Here is a 22,746-nt window from a genome sequence, read left to right as displayed (position 1 = left end):
CCCTGAACAGTTGCATATCGCGGGGACTGTTCGATGTTAGTGCAGTCCGCCACAGGATGTTTTTGTGCTGGTCGAGGGCAGTCAGGTCTGGAGTGAACCAGGGGCTATATCTGTTCTTAGTTCTGCATTTTTTGAACGGAGCATGCTTATCTAAAATGGTGAGGAAGTTACTTTTAAAGAAAGACCAGGCATCCTCAACTGACGGGATGAGGTCAATGTCCTTCCAGGATACCCGGGCCAGGTCGATTAGAAAGGCCTGCTCACAGAAGTGTTTTAGGGAGCGTTTGACAGTGATGAGGGGTGGTCGTTTGACTGCGGCTCCATAGCGGATACAGGCAATGAGGCAGTGATCGCTGAGATCCTGGTTGAAGACAGCGGAGGTGTATTTGGAGGGCCAGTTGGTCAGGATGACGTCAATGAGGGTGCCCTTGTTTACAGAGTTAGGGTTGTACCTGGTGGGTTCCTTGATGATTTGAGTGAGATTGAGGGCATCTAGCTTAGATTGTAGGACTGCCGGGGTGTTAAGCATATCCCAGTTTAGGTCACCTAACAGAACAAACTCTGAAGCTAGATGGGGGGCGATCAATTCACAAATGGTGTCCAGGGCACAGCTGGGAGCTGAGGGGGGTCGGTAGCAGGCGGCAACAGTGAGAGACTTATTTCTGGAGAGAGTAATTTTCAAAATTAGTAGTTCGAACTGTTTGGGTACGGACCTGGAAAGTATGACATTACTTTGCAGGCTATCTCTGAAGTAGACTGCAACTCCTCCTCCTTTGGCAGTTCTATCTTGACGGAAGATGTTATAGTTGGGTATGGAAATCTCAGAATTTTTGGTGGCCTTCCTGAGCCAGGATTCAGACACGGCAAGGACATCAGGGTTAGCAGAGTGTGCTAGAGCAGTGAGTAAGACAAACTTAGGGAGGAGGCTTCTGATGTTGACATGCATGAAACCAAGGCTTTTTCGATCACAGAAGTCAACAAATGAGGGTGCCTGGGGACATGCAGGGCCTGGGTTTACCTCCACATCACCCGCGGAACAGAGAAGGAGTAGTATGAGGGTGCGGCTGAAGGCTATCAAAACTGGTCGCCTAGGGCGTTGGGGACAGAGAATAAGAGGAGCAGGTTTCTGGGCATGGTAGAATATATTCAGGGCATAATGCGCAAACAGGGGTATGGTGGGGTGCGGGTACAGCGGAGGTAAGCCCAGGCACTGGGTGATGATGAGAGAGGTTGTATCTCTGGACATGCTGGTTGTAATGGGTGAGGTCACCGCATGTGTGGGGGGTGGGACAAAGGAGGTAACAGGGGTATAAAGAGTGGAACTAGGGGCTCCATTGTAAACTAAAACAATGATAACTAACCTGCACAACAGTATACAAGGCATATTGACATTTGAGAAAGACATACAGCGAGGCATACAGTAATCACAGGTGTTGAATTGGGAGAGCTAGCTAAAACAGTAGGTGAGACAACAGCTAATCAGCTAGCACAACAACAGCAGGTAGAATGGCGATTGATTAGGCAGAGAGGGTCGGGTTAACTACACACAGAGCCTAAGTGCGGCTGGGGCCGACAGATAAAACATAAACAAGCAGAATGAATTACCGTGATTAATGGACAGTCCAGCATGCATCAGCTATGTAGCCAAGTGATCAGTGTCCAAGGGGCAGCGGTGGATGGGGCAGGGAAGCTGGACTGGCGAGTGATATCCAGGTTAGAAAACTAACAATGACCAAATAGCTTGTAGCCAGTTAGCTGGTTAGCTTCTGGAGGTTCTTGAGTGTGTTCTAAAAATGTAAAGATAATAGCGGTTCCGTATCACATTGGGTGAGGCAGGTTACCGGAAGGTATAAACAAATCAATAATCGAAAAGGGATAGAAAGTAGATATGGGTTCAGTGAGTGTTTGGGACGCGGCGATTCAGACGGTTAGCAGGCCTGTGCTAACAAGCTAACAGTTAGTAGACGGTGCTAAACACGGTAGCAGTTAGCGGACCGGGCTAAACAAGCTAGCAGTTAGCAGGCCGAATTTGCAAGCAAGGAGATAGCAAGGGCTAGAGAGTTAGCCTTTGGGGACGTCGCGATGGGGGTATCTGTTTATTCCTCTTCATGCAGTGACATCGATGGACCGGTCGTGGGTCTGGATATTGTAGCCCAGGAGCTCAAAATGTTCCGTTTGCGATGGGAATCCGGGGATGAAAAATAAAATAAAATAATAAATAGGTCCGTTATGCTCTGGTTAGAGTCGCGTTGTTCGAACTGGCGAGAGCTTTCCGAGCTAAAGGTTAGCTGATGACCGGTTAGCTGAAGACCGCTAGCAATGTTTTGCTGAAGCCGGTAGTTCGTTGGCTAGCTTCAGTTGAGGGGTTCCAAGGTCCGAAGTAAATATAAATACTTTAGGAAAAATAGCTACGTTGGGTGAGGCGGGTTGCAGGAGAGTATTTAGAAGAAGTTGAGGTTCAGCAAAAAGTTTTAAAGATATGTGAAGAAAAAAAAACGAAAACAAACGATATATACAAGGGACACAACACGACAATACGTCCTACTGCTACGCCATCTTGGTTCTGATTGTGAGATCGATCATAAAGTGAAATACAGACACTGCTCTCTGTGAGATTCACATCTTACGCTACTTTTTAAGTTGTTTGTGCAAGAACGCTGAGAGGCAAGTGTTTGTTAAATTTCTCGGTCACAAGCTTTCATGTCCTGTTTGTTTTGGAGGAGAACCGTCTGCTGACTATGAATTGCGTTCTCTCTTCAACTTGACAGAACACTACAGCAGTTGTAGTAAATCGTTGGAGGGGGAAATGCATAACACCAATGACAAGTCTGGCTCTAACACTCTGTCTGTCTGTGATAAAATATAAGTGTTTATTTTTGTCGTGGGGTACTGTCATCTGGATGTTTTTGATAGCTCTGACAAATGATTGGATTCATTCCCTTCAGTAGCATACACACTGGGATATGATGCGGAAATAATGACAGAGCAACGACACAAATGCCAAAAGCGCTTTAATATGTGCCAGACAAGCCCAATCACTGTGATGCTCAATCAATCCCCCATCCCACCCTGGGGAGAGAGATAAACCTGTTTCTATTCTCTGGCCAGTGGTGAAATGTATTGCTTTCAGATTTATGGACCTGGGCTGGGGTGCATGAGCTACCTCCTCAAACCTGTAATAGGACTCAATAAATTACCTCCAGAGCATCAGTGGCCGGGCAGACAAGCCAGGGGTGACGGGCTGCGCTGCGTTTTAAGTGTCTAATACAGCCCGTGGCGTAATTGGCCAATCTGGTCCCATGATGAGGAGAGAGAGATGGAGCCAAGTGTGTGTGAAGTAGTGTGTGTGTGAATGAGGTAAGACCAGTGGAGGAGGGGGGTGAGGAGAGACATGTTATGGTGCGAGAGGAAGGCCGGCAGTGTGCGCGCGTGTGTGTATGTGTGTTTCTACTGCAGTCGACGGTATCTGTGGATAAGTACTGCGTAATTTAACACAGTCACCAGTAGGGCTGGGAATTGCCAGGGACGATATAATCACGATACTTAGGTGCCTTGCGATTCTCACAAGGGAGCCATGAGAAAACAAGTTTTTATCAGTCATGGAAATAAAATGTGCTGAAAACATGTTGGCTACATTTTTCATATAAGAAGCTATGGAGGAAAAATACTATAGTTTTGGTGCAGGTACAGCCAACTAGCGCAAAAATAATAATTGCCATATTGTCAAAACGATACATGGTTAAAAATACCCTGATATGTAACTGTATCGATTAACAATGTTTTTCCCCCGACACTAGTGTCCAGTTAGTGTCATCCTCTTTCTAAATCACCACTCCATTGTCAAGTCATTGCTGGAGAGAATAGAGCTCTCTACCCTGTCATTGTGAATGCCTCTCTGTCTACTCTCAATAGGAATACTAGAGGAGGGAGCTGAACATTTATATGGCATTGCGAGATTTTAAATTGTCTCTCTCTCTCTTCAACATGGTGTCCAGTACATGTTTGTGACCCTTAAGAATGACCTTGCCTTCCGCCCCTAAGTTTGTTGTTCTCAATTCGCAAACGGCAGCCTTTGAAAAGGTCCCCCTTTTCGTTACCTTTATTCCGTTCTGTCCTTATTTCAAACCTGAAAGTGTCCGTCCTGGACAAGCCGTTGGTTTTATTACTGCACGCGAATTCCTGTTTTATTTTACCCTGGTAAATGAACCCTACAGGTTATACTTCACTCTGCAGCAGCTCGGGTTCCATTCTTCATCTTATCTGTTGTTCCTCGCTGGCTGTAATATGTCTGTCTTTACTGCCCTGTCTGAGCCCCAACAGAAAGGCTGTTCTATTCTCCCGCTTTCTGCTTAATGTTTTCGCCCGTTGTTTCTCTTATACATCACTCTGCCGTTATGGTAGTAAAATCCCGAACCAAATTATTGAATCTTCCACAAAGATAAGTTATGAGTCTGTCGTCTCTGACTGGCTGCTTTAAACACTATTACAAGCCGTAAATGAGAGGTCTTCTATTCAGCCTGTTGTATCTGGCCATCCAAGGATATCATTGAACGAGCAGTTCATTTCCTTCGTCAGTGCCATAATTACACTGTTTATGAGTTTAGAGGAGCTATGGCAGATAGCTGGCGCATCCATAACCAGAGCAGACTTGTTCTTCTCTCTACCACTCTCTGTGTGCCCACTTGACTGTGTGGTAATCAGTGAACGTCACAGGCCAGTGTGGCATCAGAAATAGGATGCCATGTGTTATGTTGGTGATGCTGGTGATATTCTCTGTGATTAATACTGGGGACCAGAAGGAGAGCCACTCTGATTCAAACCTCTGCTGTGCTGTGTTTGAGTCACACACTCCCAAATATCATTATTTATTAAATGTCATGAGTGTGTGTGAGAATACATGTCTCCTTCTCACACCGTCCCAGATTGAGTTCCCTAAAGCAGGATACTGTTAATCCTACTGGTACAGTGTGCCTGAGCGTGCTGCTAGCTAACCCATTAGCATTGTTTACGGAGCTCTGAACTGTCCCCATCGACCCAGGTTCTGTCCCAAATGGCACCCTATTCCCTATATAGTGCTCTACTACTATTGACCAGGGTGAAGGGTAGGGTGCCATTAGAGACGCAGCCCCAATCTCCTCTCCTCACGAGCCCCCGGTCTCCTCTCCTCACCAGCCCCCGGTCTCCTCTCCTCACTAGCCCCCGGTCTCCTCTCCTCACTAGCCCCCGGTCTCCTCTCCTCACTAGCCCCCGGTCTCCTCTCCTCACAAGCCCCCGGTCTCCTCTCCTCACAAGCCCCCAGCTAATCAGCAGCCATTGATTACTCTGCAGGCCCTCCCAAAGATCATTATTCACCCTCCTTCAGAAAAGCAACCCCAAAAAATAACCCAATCTCTGTCCGTCTCTCTCTGTCTCTGGGGAAGCTGACCTGAGATGATACCACATCACTGTAGGTTATGGGGTTCACCAGCTGACATTCAGTAGCCTGGGCACTGCTTCAGGCAGTGGCATATAAAGGCTATGGGATGTCAAGGTCAGGGAATAGAAATACCATCCAGTAAGTCACCATGGTGGTGAATGACAGCTCCCACATACTGCAGCTTCTAAAGGACCTGCTTTCACAGGGGGAATGGTTGGAGAGAAAACATGATGGCCCCTGTGAGAATGTGTTCATGCAATTCACCTTGTAGCAGTGACTGTCACCGTACTACAAGAACTAACTAGACTGAGGTTGTCTGTGGTACTTTTCACATCATCTGATCCAGGCCTGTTGTGTGTGTTTTTCCACAGACATTTTGCAGTACTACATGACGTGCAGTGTGGGCCAAACCAACCCATTCCAACAGGTAGGCTACTTCAAACAGACTTTTTACTGGCCATCATATTTTAGCGAAGCGCTTTCATATAGGCCTCACAGACACCAGGGATGTGTTGTTTTTCTAACATGTTTAGTATTCATATCTTTTTCAGTATACAGTACATGCGTGATTCAGGCTAGCCTGTACCTTTGATGCAGGTTATATAATTTATCCGATCTAATGAGGCTGAACCGTGAGGTGACTCATCTAGCTGATGCGTCTCCCCACGTGCGTACATTTGTATAATGTATGCACATATCTTCTCTCTCATCTATGACCTCCGAATGACCTCTGCGTGTAAATGAGGCGATCCCATTGGACGAAAGGAAGGGAGATGGTGATCATGCGCAGCCTTTATAGATTCCTCTGTGGACTTCCGTCCCAGATTAGCATTTCACACCAACACCTCGGACCCAGCGGGCGAAGTTGGTGGAAATGACGTCATTAGAACCTGTTCTGGCTGAAAATACAGTCTTAAGAGGAGTAAGACTAGTCAACAACCGCTATTTCAGAGGGAAAATATTGTCTTTCCACTTAGACTTCTCAGTGCAGCACAAGCCCAGCCTAGCTATCACAGGCACGTCTGTTAAGAAAAAGGGTTGATACGTAATGAATGTAATATATCTGACGGGTACCGGGGTGTGAATGTGCCGACATTGGGTTGAGTGTAAAGGGACATATTTGACTATCAGAAAGGACTAGAGTTTGCTAGCAGGGTTGTTTTTTTAACATTTTCTGTGTTAGGGTCAGGAGTTTTTCTTACCGAAGACATTGAACAAGTAGCGCAGTACTCGGTGCCATGTCTGAAACAGGCGGTCGTGTTTCCCCTCTTGTGTTATAGAAGTTGTCCGGGAGCCACAAAGCCTTAGTGGAGATGCAGGACGACGTGTCTGAGCTGCTCCGCTCGGCCACCAGAGAGTACCCCCAAACTAAGGTGAGCGTCCTGACTCCTGACATCCGTCACTTTACTTCCTGCTGTGAACGCCACCTGCCAGAGTACTGATACTGCTGTATAACCTGCTGGCTCAGTCACGCCACACAAACACACCCAGCCTTTTCCCCCTGGTCTGAATACACCGGCTGTACCATTGTAGCAGTTCTAAGGGTTGAACAGTCCACTGAATGGAACCAGTGGACCAAGAGGCAGAGAGAGGGAGGAGACGAGTGCACCTGGCCACAAAAGGTCTACTGGTACTTCACCTTTGCGTTATGCTCATGTTACTTTCACTGTCGTCCTCTGTGTACAGCCCTGTGTTGTATTGTCCAGCGCTGATCTTTCCGCTGTGTGGAAAGAGCAACAAATGGGGCCTGACATTTGGGACGTGTTGGAAAATCGAGGCCTACTTCAGTGGCAGAGTGAAGAGAGAAAATGCTGAGTTCATGGGAACATTTCACATACTGTTGGGCTACCAGAGATGGAGAACTCCATCAACACTCATCAGCCCTCGTGTCCCATTTAGTCATTTAAAATAGACGTCTGGACAGACGCTGTTCTCTGCCGGCCGTTACAGTCCATAGGAGAATCCGGACGTGGTTTGTTATTACACCTCGTGCAGACAGACGGCGGTATAGGCTAAGTTTGAGGTTTCGGAGGAAGTTTTTATTTTTTTATTTTTTTTTAACCTTTATTTAACCAGGCAAGTCAGTTAAGAACAAATTCTTATTTTCAATGACGGCCTGGGAACAGTGGGTTAACTGCCTGTTCAGGGGCAGAACGACAGATTTGTACCTTGTCAGCTCGGGGGTTTGAACTCGCAACCTTCCGGTTACTAGTCCAACACTCTAACCACTAGGCTGAGTACCCTCATTTCAATGGAAAAACCTGGAGTCTGTCTGCACAAGGCTTCAGGGTTGCTGACTCTGTTCTGGTTTGGGAGTTTCCTCAAAGTTTCGCCGACTCTCTACTTTTGTTAACGTCATACCAACCTTTACTAGTTTAAGTAGGACACAAAAATGAAGTACTGCCAGTATCTCTCTCATACACTCGCACACACGCTCACTGAGACAGTGGTCTGGCCTAATTTGCTGTGTTAAATGTCGACTTGGCCTTGTTTTAAAGCGTTTGTGTGTTTGTGTGTGTCTTGCAGGGGAATCTAGAACAGATCCAGGGGGTGCTGAACACCACAGAGATCGGCCTGCATCAGCTCACTGCCCTGGTGGACTGCCGAAGCCTTCACATGGTGAGCTGCCTTCCTGCCTCGGACACCAAGGGGACCATGGCTAACATCCTTACTCCATAGGGGATGTCGTATGGTCTCGGTGTTGCGTGGTCACGGTCTACATGTGTACGTATCCCTCTCTGGGATGTGGTTGTTAGTATGTACGGTACATTGTGCGGTACATTCGGTGCATGTCCAGTCCGATGATGTTTGCAAGCTGTGTCTAAACGGTCCAGTGAGTCGTTGTGTGACCCGCAGTTGGCTTTCCCTCTGCCTGTGTGATGGAGAGGACCACGTTCACGGTTCACACTCCTGTGCACGTGCGTTTGTGCTCCGCTCAGCTGAGCTCAACTCTGCTCCACTGCTCTTGGTTCAACCCTGTATTCAGACCTGCTCCTCTCTGCCTGCAGTGCATCCGTCGCCCTGGGCTGAGCTGCATATCTCTCTGATCTGTAGTAGCAGCCCTCCCTGACAGCTCTTCACGTCCTCCTCTGTTAACCCCTATGTGGCCGGTGCCCTGGGCTGAGCTGCATATCTCTCTGATCTGTAGTAGCAGCCCTCCCTGACAGCTCTTCACGTCCTCCTCTGTTAACCCCTATGTGGCCGGTGCCCTGGGCTGAGCTGCATATCTCTCTGATCTGTAGTAGCAGCCCTCCCTGTTAACCCCTATGTGGCCGGTGCCCTGGGCTGAGCTGCATATCTCTCTGATCTGTAGTAGCAGCCCCCCTGTTAACCCCTATGTGGCCGGTGCCCTGGGCTGAGCTGCATATCTCTCTGATCTGTAGTAGCAGCCCTCCCTGTTAACCCCTATGTGGCCGGTGCCCTGGGCTGAGCTGCATATCTCTCTGATCTGTAGTAGCAGCCCTCCCTGTTAACCCCTATGTGGCCGGTGCCCTGCCTGGGTCTCACTGTTCCTACTGTCACTCCCACTCTCACCCCCACCACTCACAGCGGAGGGCAGGAGAACCTGAGCCAATCAAGCAGTAGCCCAGGAGCTTACGTTCGGCCTAAACCAGGGCCACTTTCAGTAGCACATAGAAATGTCATGACGTGAATAGAGCTGACATGGCTTGTTCTTCTACAGAGAGGGATGTTTGTTCTGCATCGTATATTTCTTTCTGAACATTGTGCTGAGCGTGGAGGATGGTGTAACGCGCCTGCCTCTACATCACATGTAAACATGCTGTACCTAGAGGGAACAACCAAGACGTCTCTCAGTGCAAATGTAGGAAGCAGAAGCGGTCGTCATGAAATGTTTTCATTAAAAGCTGGACAATATTATTCCCAACTTACTCTGCTTTGGTCATGTTGAATAGCACTCCCGGGTATTGCGCATGTTGTCGCGCTACTTCCTCTCGATAATGACTGTACTTTGCTTGGCTCTGAAGCAGCACCGTCTTGGCCTGCTTTCTCACTCCTCCACGCCATGTATCATTAAATAGTCATGTCTAACCTCCCTCCCCCCAGCATGGGTGTCAGATAGGGCGCTGTGTACAGTAACCCTGTGTGGCAGGCAGGCAAAATGTAGCATCTGTTTGGTAGGTTAGTTGTGTCTCTATGACGTGATGTGAACCTCTAGCCTGTGCACTAGTTGTCATGGATACATGTATATGACATGGCAACCAGACGGCAGTGATGAGAGGAAAGTTCCATGTAGTTACATAACGGGTTATTATTGTTTGAAGGTATAGCTCATAGTTTTCACAATATCGCAATATTATTTTTGCGCTAGTTGGCTGTACCTGCACCAAAACAAACTCCAGTATAGCTTGTTCTCCATCTTCTTTTTAAATAGAGAGCCCATTTTGTTTTCAACTTTTTTAAGTGACTTGTGATCAATTCATTTTCTCATGGCTCTGTCTCGTCCCTCTGCAGCAGCAATATTTTTGAATGATCGACTCGCAGTACATATTAGAATTGTTAGAATCGCAATACATATCGTATCGGCACCTAAGTAACGCCCTACTAGACAGTGGAGTGTACTATGTGCAGACAGATCTGTGACCGTGTTAGTGGTATTGTATCCAGGCATTGCAAAACTTCACATTTGCTCATGCACAATTGCATCACTGTCCTGTCATACAGGCCTACTATATATGTATGTGTGTGTGTGTGTGTGTGTGTGTGTGTGTGTGTGTGTGTGTGTATGTACATTTCAAATACATTTCAACTAATTTTTTCTGACTCACAATTCCTGACAAGGCGTCATGAGGAAGGAAAATAATGTGGATGTATTCGCATTCGTATTGTGCCGCTAGAGGTGAAATTCTTGGACCGGCGCAAGACGGACGAGAGCGAAAGCATTTGCCAAGAATGTTTTCATTAATCTGTACGTACAGTTGAAGTCGGAAGTTTATATACACCTTAGCCAAATACATTTCAACTCATTTTTTCACAATTCCTGACAAGGCGTCATGAGGAAGGAAAATAATGTGGATATATTGAAGCAACATCTCAAGACATGTCAGGAAGTTAAAGCTTGGTCACAAATGGGTCTCCTGACAAATGTCAGGAATTGTGAAAAACTGAGTTTAAATGTATTTGACTACGGTGTATGTAAACTTCCGACTTCAACATGTCTGTTTGTATGACATCTACTAATGATCTAACGTCATGCACCATCACATAATTGAAGAGACTGATGCACTGTACCACCCTGTGCATACCGTGATCATAAATAATGTCAGGTATCATTATAAATTACTTGTCTGTTGCTGTGTTCCAGGCTATAACAGGCTTGTGTTGTGTTCCAGGACTATGTCCAGGCTATAACAGGCTTGTGTTGTGTTCCAGGACTATGTCCAGGCTATAACAGGGTTGTGTTGTGTTCCAGGACTATGTCCAGGCTATAACAGGCTTGTGTTGTGTTCCAGGACTATGTCCAGGCTATAACAGGGTTGTGTTATTAACTGTGTTATTGTGTTCCAGGACTATGTCCAGGCTATAACAGGGTTGTGTTGTGTTCCAGGACTATGTCCAGGCTATAACAGGGTTGTGTTCCAGGACTATGTCCAGGCTATAACAGGCTTGTGTTGTGTTCCAGGACTATGTCCAGGCTATAACAGGCTTGTGTTGTGTTCCAGGACTATGTCCAGGCTATAACAGGGTTGTGTTGTGTTCCAGGACTATGTCCAGGCTATAACAGGGTTGTGTTGTGTTCCAGGACTATGTCCAGGCTATAACAGGGTTGTGTTGTGTTCCAGGACTATGTCCAGGCTATACCAGGGTTGTGTTGTGTTCCAGGACTATGTCCAGGCTATACCAGGGTTGTGTTGTGTTCCAGGACTATGTCCAGGCTATAACAGGGTTGTGTTATTAACTGTGTTATTGTGTTCCAGGACTATGTCCAGGCTATAACAGGCTTGTGTTGTGTTCCAGGACTATGTCCAGGCTATAACAGGCTTGTGTTATTAACTGTGTTGCTGTGTTGTGTTCCAGGACTATGTCCAGGCTATAACAGGCTTGTGTTATGATGGACTGGAGGGCCTGATCTACCTGGTGCTCTTCTCCTTCGTCACGGCTCTCATGTTCAGCTCCATCGTCTGCAGCCTACCTCACACCTGGAACAACAAGAGGTCAGAACCCTTCTCCCGTACACACCACTATCCTCCAGTACCACATACAGTCCGTCCAATTGGACCTCGATGCTATTTCTGTTTCTATGTTAGTGTTCCATGTCTATGAGCAAAATGGTTCAGAAAATAAACTGTTTTAAGTATTTCATGGTTAGAGAAACTATTTAGAATTGCTTCCAATAGAACTCATACATTAGTTAATAGAGCTTTTGCCTGAACCACGGACTGTAGCCTCTTGACTCCCATTTTTACATTACACAGAAATGACTCAAATGATAATGATTTGCCTGTAGACAGACAGAGACAATACTATTATAGAATTTAATCGTTTTTTTTTTCTGAAGAGTTTCTAAACCCCTGACTAAATGTGTTCGCTGCTTTACGTCTTCCGTTGCTAGTGTGTAGAACACTGGCAGTGTGTTCCATCAGACCTGGCCAGGAGGGCCCAGCTGCTTCCCCAAAAATATCACTTCCTGTTATCCCCCTCTCCCTAATCGTGCAAAGCTTTGCCTAAATCTATTGCAACCATTGCATGGAGTGGTGTAATTTTGGAGGTTGACGTTGTACTTTATGAAATCCATCTGATTTCCCTCCGCTGGGTGCCCCTATCAGCAGCAGATGGATAGGATGAATCATAATGCCTTGTAAGAGAGATGAGAGTTAGCTGTCCCAGGCCACGCCTCCAGTTTAACTCCACTATGTAATTAGCAGAGTTCTGAGGATACTGGCGGATATGTTATGTGCTGCAGTTTGATCTCAGCTCGCTGTTCCTGTTATACAACAAAGGGTTTTGCATAGGAATGCATCTTCTAAATGACATAGTTGTTTGAGTAATAACTCATTGTTTTAATGACGCATGTAGTTCTTAATAACCCAACATTAAGCTGTACTGCTTTTAATGCCATAAGCCATTCCATTGGTATGTTTTATATATGAACACCCCCCCCCCCCCCCTACATACTGTTTTTGTAATGTTCTGTATGGGTGAATGCGTGCTGCCCTGAATGGGATGATGTCATTAATTAGCTGTGTGGAGGAGAACGCTGTGGGTGGTGTGTTGAACACTAGAGGGAGACAAGCACCACCATGTCATCATCATCATCAGCGCTATTCACTGCAGCGCCACAAGGGCTATTTTTTTGTCTTCTTTTGTGGTCCATGTTTTATACCCTGACCGTTGTGCTACAGGGGGAAATGTCTTTGTTTGTTGGAAATGTGACGATGTGGGCTTTCAGTGGTGCCCTTGCGCTAGTCACGATCACAGCTCCTGTTTGAACAGAAATGGCAAAGTAAAACCAAATCCATATTGTAGCAGATCAATCTGTAATATTTGTGTGGAAACTGAATACATGTTTATCTTAGTGGAGCGTGATTTTATTCTTTAAGCTCAGTGGGGATTTGCTCATTTCCCTTTCTCAAAGAGAACACACTTTCGTCTCCCCTTGGGCAGTGAAGAAATTGACTAGAAACGTGGCTGTGGATGAATGCAAAACGTGACTGTGAATGTGCCTGTTATTGTGCTGCTGCTGCTCTCCCCGTCAGTGGGAGAGGGGCTCCACCTTGTGGCCGTTTGTCACTCTGCAGGGTTGAAGTCAATTCCATTGCAATTTGGAAATAAACTGTCATTCCAATTTTTGTCCCCCACGATGAAATTGAGAATGGGACTGTGGATGTGTCCTTGTCTGTTTGTACGTTCGTCACATGCAATAGCCCGAGTTTGACAATTTGGGTGAATGATGCGTCTTTCCATAGAGATCTGACATTTACAAAATGACACTGATTTGCCCAAGGCCTGAGCTATAGTAATTAACTGAAATGTGTTAGTCACATGTAATATCTCAATTGGTCCAAGCAGGGGGTGCTGCATCCTTAGGGTATGACATGTTTTCTGTTGCCTTTTCCTCAATGATTTTCTATGAGAAAATGTGGAAGTCAGATTGGAATTTCTGTTTTATTCCTGAATTGAAATGGAATTGACGCCAACCCTGGTAGTATGTGTCCTGGTGGATGTGTGACTCAGCAGTGTCTCTCTCTGTGTCTCTATAGGAACGAGGCGGACAGCGAGGACGAGTCCGTGTCCCACGGCGGCAGACTGCAGAACCACGACAACCTGTACCGCGTCCACATGCCCAGCCTGTACAGCTGTGGCAGCAGCTACGGCAGCGAGACCAGCATCCCTGCTGCAGCACACACCGTCAGCAACGCCCCCGTCACAGAGTACATGTGAGTACAGTAACACCAGTCCCGTGGAACACTCGTCTCAAAGAGAATCGCTGGGCAACAGTGGGTGCACTTCCCCTCCACTTTCTCAGTGTTGAAAGGTTCAAAGCAGGCTGTGGTGGTGAGGGTTGAGGAATGTGAGATACCATGTGACCCAGGGCTGTACTAGCACAGCCTCCACGTTTAGGGCACTGCTGAGAAAGAGAGGAGCGGTGCTCTGCTCCCCCGTAGAGGGTCACATTCTGGCGGCCATGAGTGATGCAGCTGTTGCTCTCCAGCTGTGGTTCTTTGAAACCCAACAGCCTTATGAATGGACCTCTTAGGATTTAGGATGGGGCCTGGGGGAGGGGATTTGTTGGTACTTCTGGTTTTGGTGGATTGTACAGTACAGCCATGGATGTTCTGTGGGGATCTGTGTCTGTGGTGCCTGTAGCGGTTTAAATGGTATCATGAACTATTTGTATATGTGGGTGTACGTGCTTCTGTGGCATGGAAAGTATATTTTGAGGGTCAGTAAGTCATGTACGTGTTTGTGCACCTGTTTCTGTGCGTGTGTGTGTGCGCGCGCACAGGTCCTGCAGCTGTAGTTCCATCCCCGCCTGTGTTTAACCTTGGAAGTGTGTGTTTGTTCTGTTACACAGGACCCAGAATGCCAATGCCTTCCAGAACCCGCGGTGTGAGAACACCCCACTGATAGAGAGAGAGTCCCCTCCTCCCTCGGTAAGTGTCCCAATGTCTACGTTATACACTGATGGACAGAACACCTCCACTGACTGGGTCATTTGGCAGCCATTGTGTAGGACACGTAATGACGATAATGAAAGATCTTTCCGACGAGATCTTGTTTTAAAGTAAACCGTCTGCCAACGGGGCCTGGTTTTGGAACTGATGTCTCGGTGTAGTCGGCGTTTTGTTTTTGCCTCTTATTTTGACATATTCAAGTGAGTTTGGCTCACAGTAAGAGCTAGAATCAACATGACGATCCTAGCTACCAGTCTCCACAGGTTGTGTGTTGTAAGTCAACCTGAATCCCTCTGTCAGTGGTCCCTGGTCCTCCCTGGCCGGTCGCCCTCCTGTCCTGGAGGCTGAGCCCCTCCTTGGTGTCCGTGTGTCTGCTTGGGCCTAGACTCTGCGCTGTGTATCTTCTCTATACTGTCTTGTCGCTGTTGTTTTCTTTCCTGCAAACCCACACAGTTGTATTTGACTGCCGACATGGACAGTTACAGCCGCAACAGCTGGCAGTTAAAGCCCTCGGCGAGTGAGAGATCGTTTTGGTAACCTCCTCCGCTATGCTAACAGGTACAGACAATTCCCACCCACCCACCCACCTTCACTTACTGGCCTGTGTTCCCCCTAAACCAAGTCTACTCCCCCCCAACCCCAACCACCCACGCCCTATCCAGAGTTACCTGCCACCCCACTGCCCTCCTGTGTCTTGCTAGTGTGACCCCTCACCTAACGCGTGTCCCCTGACTGTGGCCTTGGGCAGCATGCCTTCCTATCCCCCAGCACTGCAGCTGTTTTAGGTGGTACACGTCACGTTCTTGTCCTGCCTCCAGGCCCACCATGGCCTTTCTTTCAGGAACATTTAAGCCTACGTCCGATAGAAAACGGCATTCACGTAACTGCGTTGCAGTCTGCCGAGCCCTTCAGACTATTGCATTCCACTTTCCACCGGAACCAGGGAGGGTCTGGTAAGGAGTGGACACTGTGAATGACCTCTGAGTGGACTTTTTTAGGGATTGACGGTTTTGAAAATGGAACGAGTTAATTACTATAGAAGAGAACAACTTTATCCATTTTGTTGCCAGGAGATTCCCCTGGTCCAGGACTTGTACTGGTTCATTTTGGAAGTCTTGAGTTCTTCTGTGAGCCAGAACATCTTTCTGCTATTGTCAGGTTGTTCCACCTATGTGTCCGTCTCTCTCCTGGCCTTCAGAGCTCATAGATGAACACTATAAAGGGTAGAATGGCTACTGAGTGTGGAGTGGGATGATCTCCACCTCACTTTACCTCTAAGTCTAAGAGACTCCCATTGAAAGTCACGATGATCTGGCAAGGCCACTTTTCAGTACAACCGTGTGCAGGATATAACGTCTGGTTCTATCCAGTTGGCCGAGCATGGCGCTGGCAACGCTGATGATCATAGGCGCACACATGACTGCAAGTCGCTTTGGATAAAAGCTGAATGGCATGTATATTCTATAGGAGTTATAGGCAAGTGGAATAAGTCCTGTTTGTTCTGTAAACCTGTCACATCCTTTCACAGAGTATGTACTGCAAGTGCACCTGGTTTTGTGTCTGCTCCTTCCTTTGCAATAAATACATTGTAATGTACACAGATGTGACAACCCAACCCAATTCCAGTATGGTTTATTATCTCTAAGTACAGTATGATAAGCCCTTACTTTCCCATGTAGAAACATACTATATATACACTGGATAGATGGGTGGGTAGGTAGGTGCGGTAGATACGGTAGATAGGTACAGTTGAAGTCGGAAGTTTACATACACTTAGGTTAGAATCATTCAAACTCGTTTTTCAACCACTCCACAAATGTCTTGTTAACAAACTATTGTTTTGGCATGTCGGTTAGGACATCTACTTTGTGCATGACACAAGTAATTTTTCCAACAATTGTTTACAGACGGATTATTTCACTTATAATTCACTGTATCATAATTCCAGTGGGTCAGAAGTTTACATACACTAAGTTGACTGTGCCTTTAAACAGCTTGGTAAATTCCAGAAAATTATGCCATGGCTTTAGAAGCTTCTGATAGGCTAATTGACATCATTTGAGTCAATTGGAGGTGTACCTGTGGATGTATTTAAAGGCCTACCTTCAAACTCAGTGCCTCTTTCCTTGACATCATGGGAAAATCAAAAGAAATCAGCCAAGACTTCAGGAAAATAAATTGTAGACCTCCACAAGTCTGGTTCATCATTGGGAGCAATTTCAAACGCCAGAAGGTACCACGTTCATCTGTATAAACAATAGTATGCAAGTATAATCACCATGGTACCACACAGCCGTCATATCAGGAAGGAGATGCGTTCTGTCTCCTATAGATGAACGTACTTTGGTGCGAAAAGTGCAAATCAATCCCAGAACAACAGCAAAGGACCTTGTGAAGATGCTGGAGGAAACAGGTACAAAAGTATCTATATCCACAGAAAAACGAGTCCTATATCAACATAACCTGAAAGGCTACTCAGCAAGGAAGAAGCCACTGCTACAAAACAGCGATAAAAAAGCCAGACAATGGTTTGCAACTGCACATGGGGACAAAGATACTTTTTGCAGAAATGTCCTCTGGTCTGATGAAACAAAAATACAACTGTTTGGCCATAATGACCATCGTTATGTTTGGAAGAAGAAGGGGGAGACTTGCAAGCCAAAGAACACCATCCCAACCGTGAAGCACAGGGGTGTTGGCAGCATGTTTGGGGGGTGCTTTGCTACAGGAGGGACTGGTACACTTCACAAAAAATATGGCATATTGAGGAAAGAAAATTACGTGGATATATTGAAGCAACATCTCAAGCCATCAGTAAGTTAAAGCTTGGTCGCAAATGGGTCTTCCAAATGGACAATGACAACAAGCATACTTCCAAATTTGTGGCAAAATGGCTTAAGTACAACAAAGTCAAGGTATTGGAGTGGCCATCACAAAGCCCTGACCTCAATCCTATAGAACATTTGTGGGCAGAACTGAAAAAGCATGTGCGATCAAGGAGGCCTACAAACCTGACTCAGTTACACCAACTCTGTCAGGAGGAATGGGCCAAAATTCACCCAACTTATTGTGGGAAGCTTGTGGAAGGCTACCCAAAACGTTTGACCCATGTTAAACAATTTAAAGGCAATGCTACCAAATACTAATTGAGTGCATGTAAACTTCTGACCCCCTGGGAATGTGATGAAAGAAATACATTCTGAAATCAATCATTCTCTCTCCTATTATTCTGACATTTCACATTCTTAAAATAAAGTGGTGATCTTAACTGACCTAAGACAGGGAATTTTTACCAGGATTAAATGTCAGGAATTTAGTTTAAATGTATCTACCTACAGTATCTACCACTAGTATCTACCTACAGTATCTACCACTAGTATCTACATACAGTATCTGCCACTAGTATCTACCATGAGTATCTACCACTAGTATCTACCACTAGTATCTACCACTAGTATCTACCTACAGTATCTACCTACAGTATCTACCACTAGTATCTACCACTAGTATCTACCACTAGTATCTACCACTAGTATCTCCCACTAGTATCTACCACTAGTATCTACCTCTAGTATCTACCTCTAGTATCTACCTACAGTATCTACCTACAGTATCTACCACTAGTATCTACCACTAGTATCTACCACTAGTATCTACCAATAGTATCTACCTACAGTATCTACCACTAGTATCTACCTACATTATCTACCACTAGTATCTACCTATAGTATCTACCACCAGTATCTACCTACAGTATCTACCACTAGTGTATATACCACTAGTATTTACCACTAGTATCTACCACTAGTATCTACCTACAGTATCTACCACTAGTATTTACCACTAGTATCTACCTACAGTATTTACCACTAGTATCTACCTACAGTATCTACCACTAGTATCTACCTATAGTTTCTACCTATAGTATCTACCACTAGTATCTACCTACAATATCTACCACTAGTATCTACCTACAGTATCTACCACTATTATCTACCACTAGTATCTACCTATAGTTCCTACCTATAGTATATAGGTAGATACTGTAGGTAGATTTCTGATCTCACACAGACTGTTCAGAGCCAAATCTGAGGGTAGGGGAATCTGCGATATTCTGAACATATTGCTGATCCTAGGTTTCCACAATAGGCTGTCCAAATGACTCCCAGGGTGACATTCCCACAATGCAAAGCCCCGGTGCTGTATCGCTAATGTACTCTGCTCAGTGACTCAATTTCAAATGAATTAATGGAGACTGAATGTTTTCTCTGTTGGTGTTGTGATGTGTGGAGCTTGTTCATTTCTCCAGCCCTCACAGCCAACCCCTCTCTATTGATTTGTTAAGGTGACCTGTTGTTCTCAGCTTGTTACATTAGTCATGCTTTTTTGATGTCAGGGAAAAGACCTGCACTTTCAAACATAGAACATATCAAATATACACCCCTGAGGCAGAGGCAACATGTAAAGACTTCTGTCTTCATTACAATGTTTTCCGGAGGCCCTTTCATGACTTTTCAATTTTTATATAGTTCTCTATTGGATGAAAATGTTTTATCTGTGAATACACGGGTCATCCCCTGCTGTTTTGTTACGCCTACATGTCTCTTTCTCTCAACAGTACACCTCCAGCATGAGGGCCAAGTACCTGGCCAACAGCGGACCGGGTCCCAGTACCTCCACCCCCGTACCTCCACAGCACCCATCACAGCACCAAGAACACGACTCTGCACACCACTCACGACAGCACACTCCACACCGCCCACCACATCACCCAGCGGCGCAGCTCTAGACAACACCAGGGGCGTGACCCACCAACAGACACACCAGTCTGGAACCACCTAGCCTCTGGAAACTCTTCTCCAATGCCCCTCAACATCTCTGTGACGTCATCGCCATCCTCATCCAGTCTCCTTTCCTCTTCGCTCTTACTAGCCCTCTCCCCCAGCAACAACTTCAAACATCTGAGCCAAATATGTCTTTTGAAGTGTGCTTGATGGCAGAGCAAAGAAAGGAACGCGAGGAAGACGCATCGTGTAAATAGTTCTGTCGTCATTACAATGTTTTCCGTAGGACCTTTCATGATGTTTCCAGATGGCCAGTCTGGGCTGGGCCACAGCAGAGCAGCTAGCCAGTGCAGGGTGAGGGCCAATGGGAGGTTATTTCCAGCATCGTGTGATCTCTGTCATCTTCTTCATGGGCTGCTAGTGGACTGACTGAGTGGTGGCCCTTGTTCCCCTGCTACCCCCTACCACCGCCTCGCCTCAGTGCTGGGCCACAATACAGACTAATGAGGCAACTGGCCTCCAGCTCTTCGTGAAACATCTCTGCTCCTTTTCCACTCCTCTGTCTGCTCAGTCCACCAAATATCATCTTGAACGGAGTGATATTGTCTTCCGTGAGGATATGTTGCTCAAACAACATCTTTTGGTTTTATTTGTCTGCCACTTGTGGGGTCTTCCTGTATTTGATATTGTATGAAAGAGACATCCACCATCAAATGGTCTCCATGTTACCCACTGCAAAAACCACTGGTTATGGTGCTGTGAAGGAGAGAACACCTGAGATAATGAAACTAAACCCCCATTGCTTTGGTGAGGACTGAGACAGTTATGGGAATATCTAGCACTGATTACTATTGATAGTGATTTTGTTCAATATGTTGCTACGTACTGTTCTCTCTCTCTCTCATTGCTGTAGGATATGTTGAGCAATGCCTTACACAGAGAGCTGTGGAAAGGCCTAGAAACTACTGTTCTCTCACACCTTTTTACAGAACTTGGCCTCTGTCATAGCAAGTTGGGATCCAGGCACGGTTCCTCAACGGCCGGATGTACCTCAACAATACTATGGCCCTGATATGTCTGAACGACAAAGACCAGTGTTTCTCAAGCATTCCGTGTTCCGGGTTCTTCATAATAGTGAATCATCTCAGTTCCTCATGTAATCCTGTTATCTGGAGGACTTGCAACACGACCAGTAGAACGCCGGATCGAGGAAAGGGCATTAACATCAGTGGTATTATCCGTTCTCTCAATCCATGTGTCTGACGAGATCACACTGATATATCGTTACTACTGTCTAACCAGCTGAGACTGCTGATTTCTTATCCACGTAGACATCAGCTTGTTATTGCATTTGTCTCAGACTGTGAGTGGGACCAGTTATCTCATTTCATAATGTCTTATAGTAGTAGGTCTATGACTGGAAAAGACTGGGACCTCTTAACTCTTACATTAGTCCTGACCTGCATGTTTGTGGCTGGGGGAGTGATCTAGTATGCCACTATTCCTGAAAAATGACTGAAGCTACATGGATTTTGAACTGGAGAGTTTTGCTGTGGAAAACAAGTTTATTTTCGATTCCAGCGTCTGCTCTTGGATGGTGTGAACTGAAAAGACGGATGGCGCTCACTAAAGAAGAAGAGCTGTGAACGGTGGGACCCGCTGTCCTCTCATCAATACCACAGACTGCTGGTATCAGAACTGCAATTCTCATTACATCCAAGAGTTTGGTCAATTGAGGATATGCTTAATAAAAGGTCCTTATGAAACTAACAGAAGCACAAGCTTTTTTTTTTCAACAGACAGATATGAGGACTTGTTCCAGGTTGCTGAGAGACCAAACAAAATAGGAGTTTTCCTCCACCATTATAAGACTCATTTAAAAGATCATTTGCAGTGCTCTTCTGTTAGCCAGGTATCTTGTGCTGGTGTTGGTGTTCGTCTGCGTACAGTGGTCGGTGTGTTTGCTTGCCCAGTCTCCTGTCCTCCCAACAGATCTCTGACCGCCTCGCACAGTTCTCCTCTGCTGAACCCTATGGATATAGTCACAGACTGTAACATCACGTTACATCCAGTGTCTGGAGGCTGTGTACATGTATTAGTCTGTATTTCTTCTAAAGAGGGGTAGAATTCATGTGTTCTAGTATACGGTTATGCATGTTACAACAGCCAAGACAACTGCGAAATGGACGTCCTAATGCACCAGCATTTCATGGTCACAAAGATGTGTTTTAGCATAAAGAATGATTTTGGAGAGAGGAAAAAAAATACAACTGCGGTAGTTGTTTCACAATGGGTGAATTGAAGGAATGCTGTGGTGACGCGGGTTCACTTGTACCATTTACCTTTTCAGCAAGAGCATCCTACTTTCCTGTGGACTCTTAAAGCATGGTGCCCCTTCAAACGTAGAGTGAAATATTGTTGTACGTTGTTGCTACCGACGCTTCTCTTGGCGCCCCTTCGTCCTGCGGTGTGATCAATATGAGAGGTGTGGTCCTTTCTTCAGACTGTGCCAATAACCAAACACAACACCTTACCTTTACAAGGATCTTTTTAAATGTCTCACGTAGGCCTGTTTGTACAGTTCACAGCACTGCGGTTGCCTGAGCAACCAAACGAGGAGAATGAGCCCTACATTTTGAACTGAAAATGAATTGTTCTTTTATTCCCTGTGTGAAAGACCATTTATTATAGTAACGATGCATTTTTACTGTGTTTAGAGTAGTCATATTCTCTTTGTTAATGTTGTAATGCTAGACCAATGTACAGACTTTAAAGGGATACTTCGGGATTTTGGCTATTAAGCCCTTTATCTATTTATAGTCAGATGAACTAATAGACCACCGTCTCTGCATCCAGTATGAGTTAGAGGTAGATCTGCGAGCCAATGTTAACTAGCGATAGCTGAATGAGTGGAAGTGTATGGTATCTACTAGCAAATGCACTAACGCTAGTTAGAAACTTCCTTCAAACTGCACGCAGAGACAAAAAAAATTGATATACCAGTGCATCGGACTATGGGGCAGTAGATAAAGGGATTCGTTGCAAAAATGCTGTAGTATCCCTTTAAAACATGTTTGCTAAATGAGCTGGTGAAGTTGACATTTCCTTTGTCATTGTGATGAAATCTTTTTTGCTTCATTTAAAAAAAAAAAAGTAATTTACCATTGATTATTTTTAGTGCTCATTGCATATATTACGATGTGTAGCAAGCAGAACATTTGTGTTGCTTTTATGGGAATACGATATAGTTTTTGTCTTTCATTGCTTTGTTTTGATAACATTTCCCTGTTGATTTACTCATTTGTTTTCATATTATTTTAAAGCAATTACTAAAATATTGTACATGTTAAACCTGTGGTTTTATTGAGCTTGAACTCAGTGTTTTGAAATTAAACCAACCTTAACTGTTGAA

General features: G+C 45.5%; 1 protein-coding gene across 2 annotated transcripts in view; it reads left to right on the top strand.

The window, feature by feature from the left end:
* The window catches only part of LOC110486297 (protein tweety homolog 3), a 61,689-nt gene extending 38,943 nt beyond the window's left edge, over nucleotides 1-22,746 (top strand). Inside the window, exons 8-14 of one of the 2 annotated variants that reach the window (XM_021557779.2) lie at nucleotides 5,788-5,843; nucleotides 6,697-6,789; nucleotides 7,943-8,035; nucleotides 11,453-11,589; nucleotides 13,636-13,812; nucleotides 14,451-14,529; nucleotides 19,169-22,746. In XM_021557779.2, the coding sequence (XP_021413454.2) occupies nucleotides 5,788-5,843; nucleotides 6,697-6,789; nucleotides 7,943-8,035; nucleotides 11,453-11,589; nucleotides 13,636-13,812; nucleotides 14,451-14,529; nucleotides 19,169-19,339 (806 nt within the window). In that variant the 3' untranslated portion in view covers nucleotides 19,340-22,746. Of the gene's footprint in view, nucleotides 1-5,787; nucleotides 5,844-6,696; nucleotides 6,790-7,942; nucleotides 8,036-11,452; nucleotides 11,590-13,635; nucleotides 13,813-14,450; nucleotides 14,530-15,003; nucleotides 15,114-19,168 lie in introns of those variants that run through there. The other variant, XM_021557780.2, reaches the window with a different exon arrangement.

Source organism: Oncorhynchus mykiss, chromosome 13, assembly GCF_013265735.2.
Source record: "Oncorhynchus mykiss isolate Arlee chromosome 13, USDA_OmykA_1.1, whole genome shotgun sequence".
In the NCBI taxonomy this organism is placed as follows: Eukaryota; Metazoa; Chordata; class Actinopteri; order Salmoniformes; family Salmonidae; genus Oncorhynchus; species Oncorhynchus mykiss.
The sequence above is the reverse complement of the archived record's forward strand: the minus strand, read 5'-3'. Positions and strand labels throughout refer to the sequence as shown.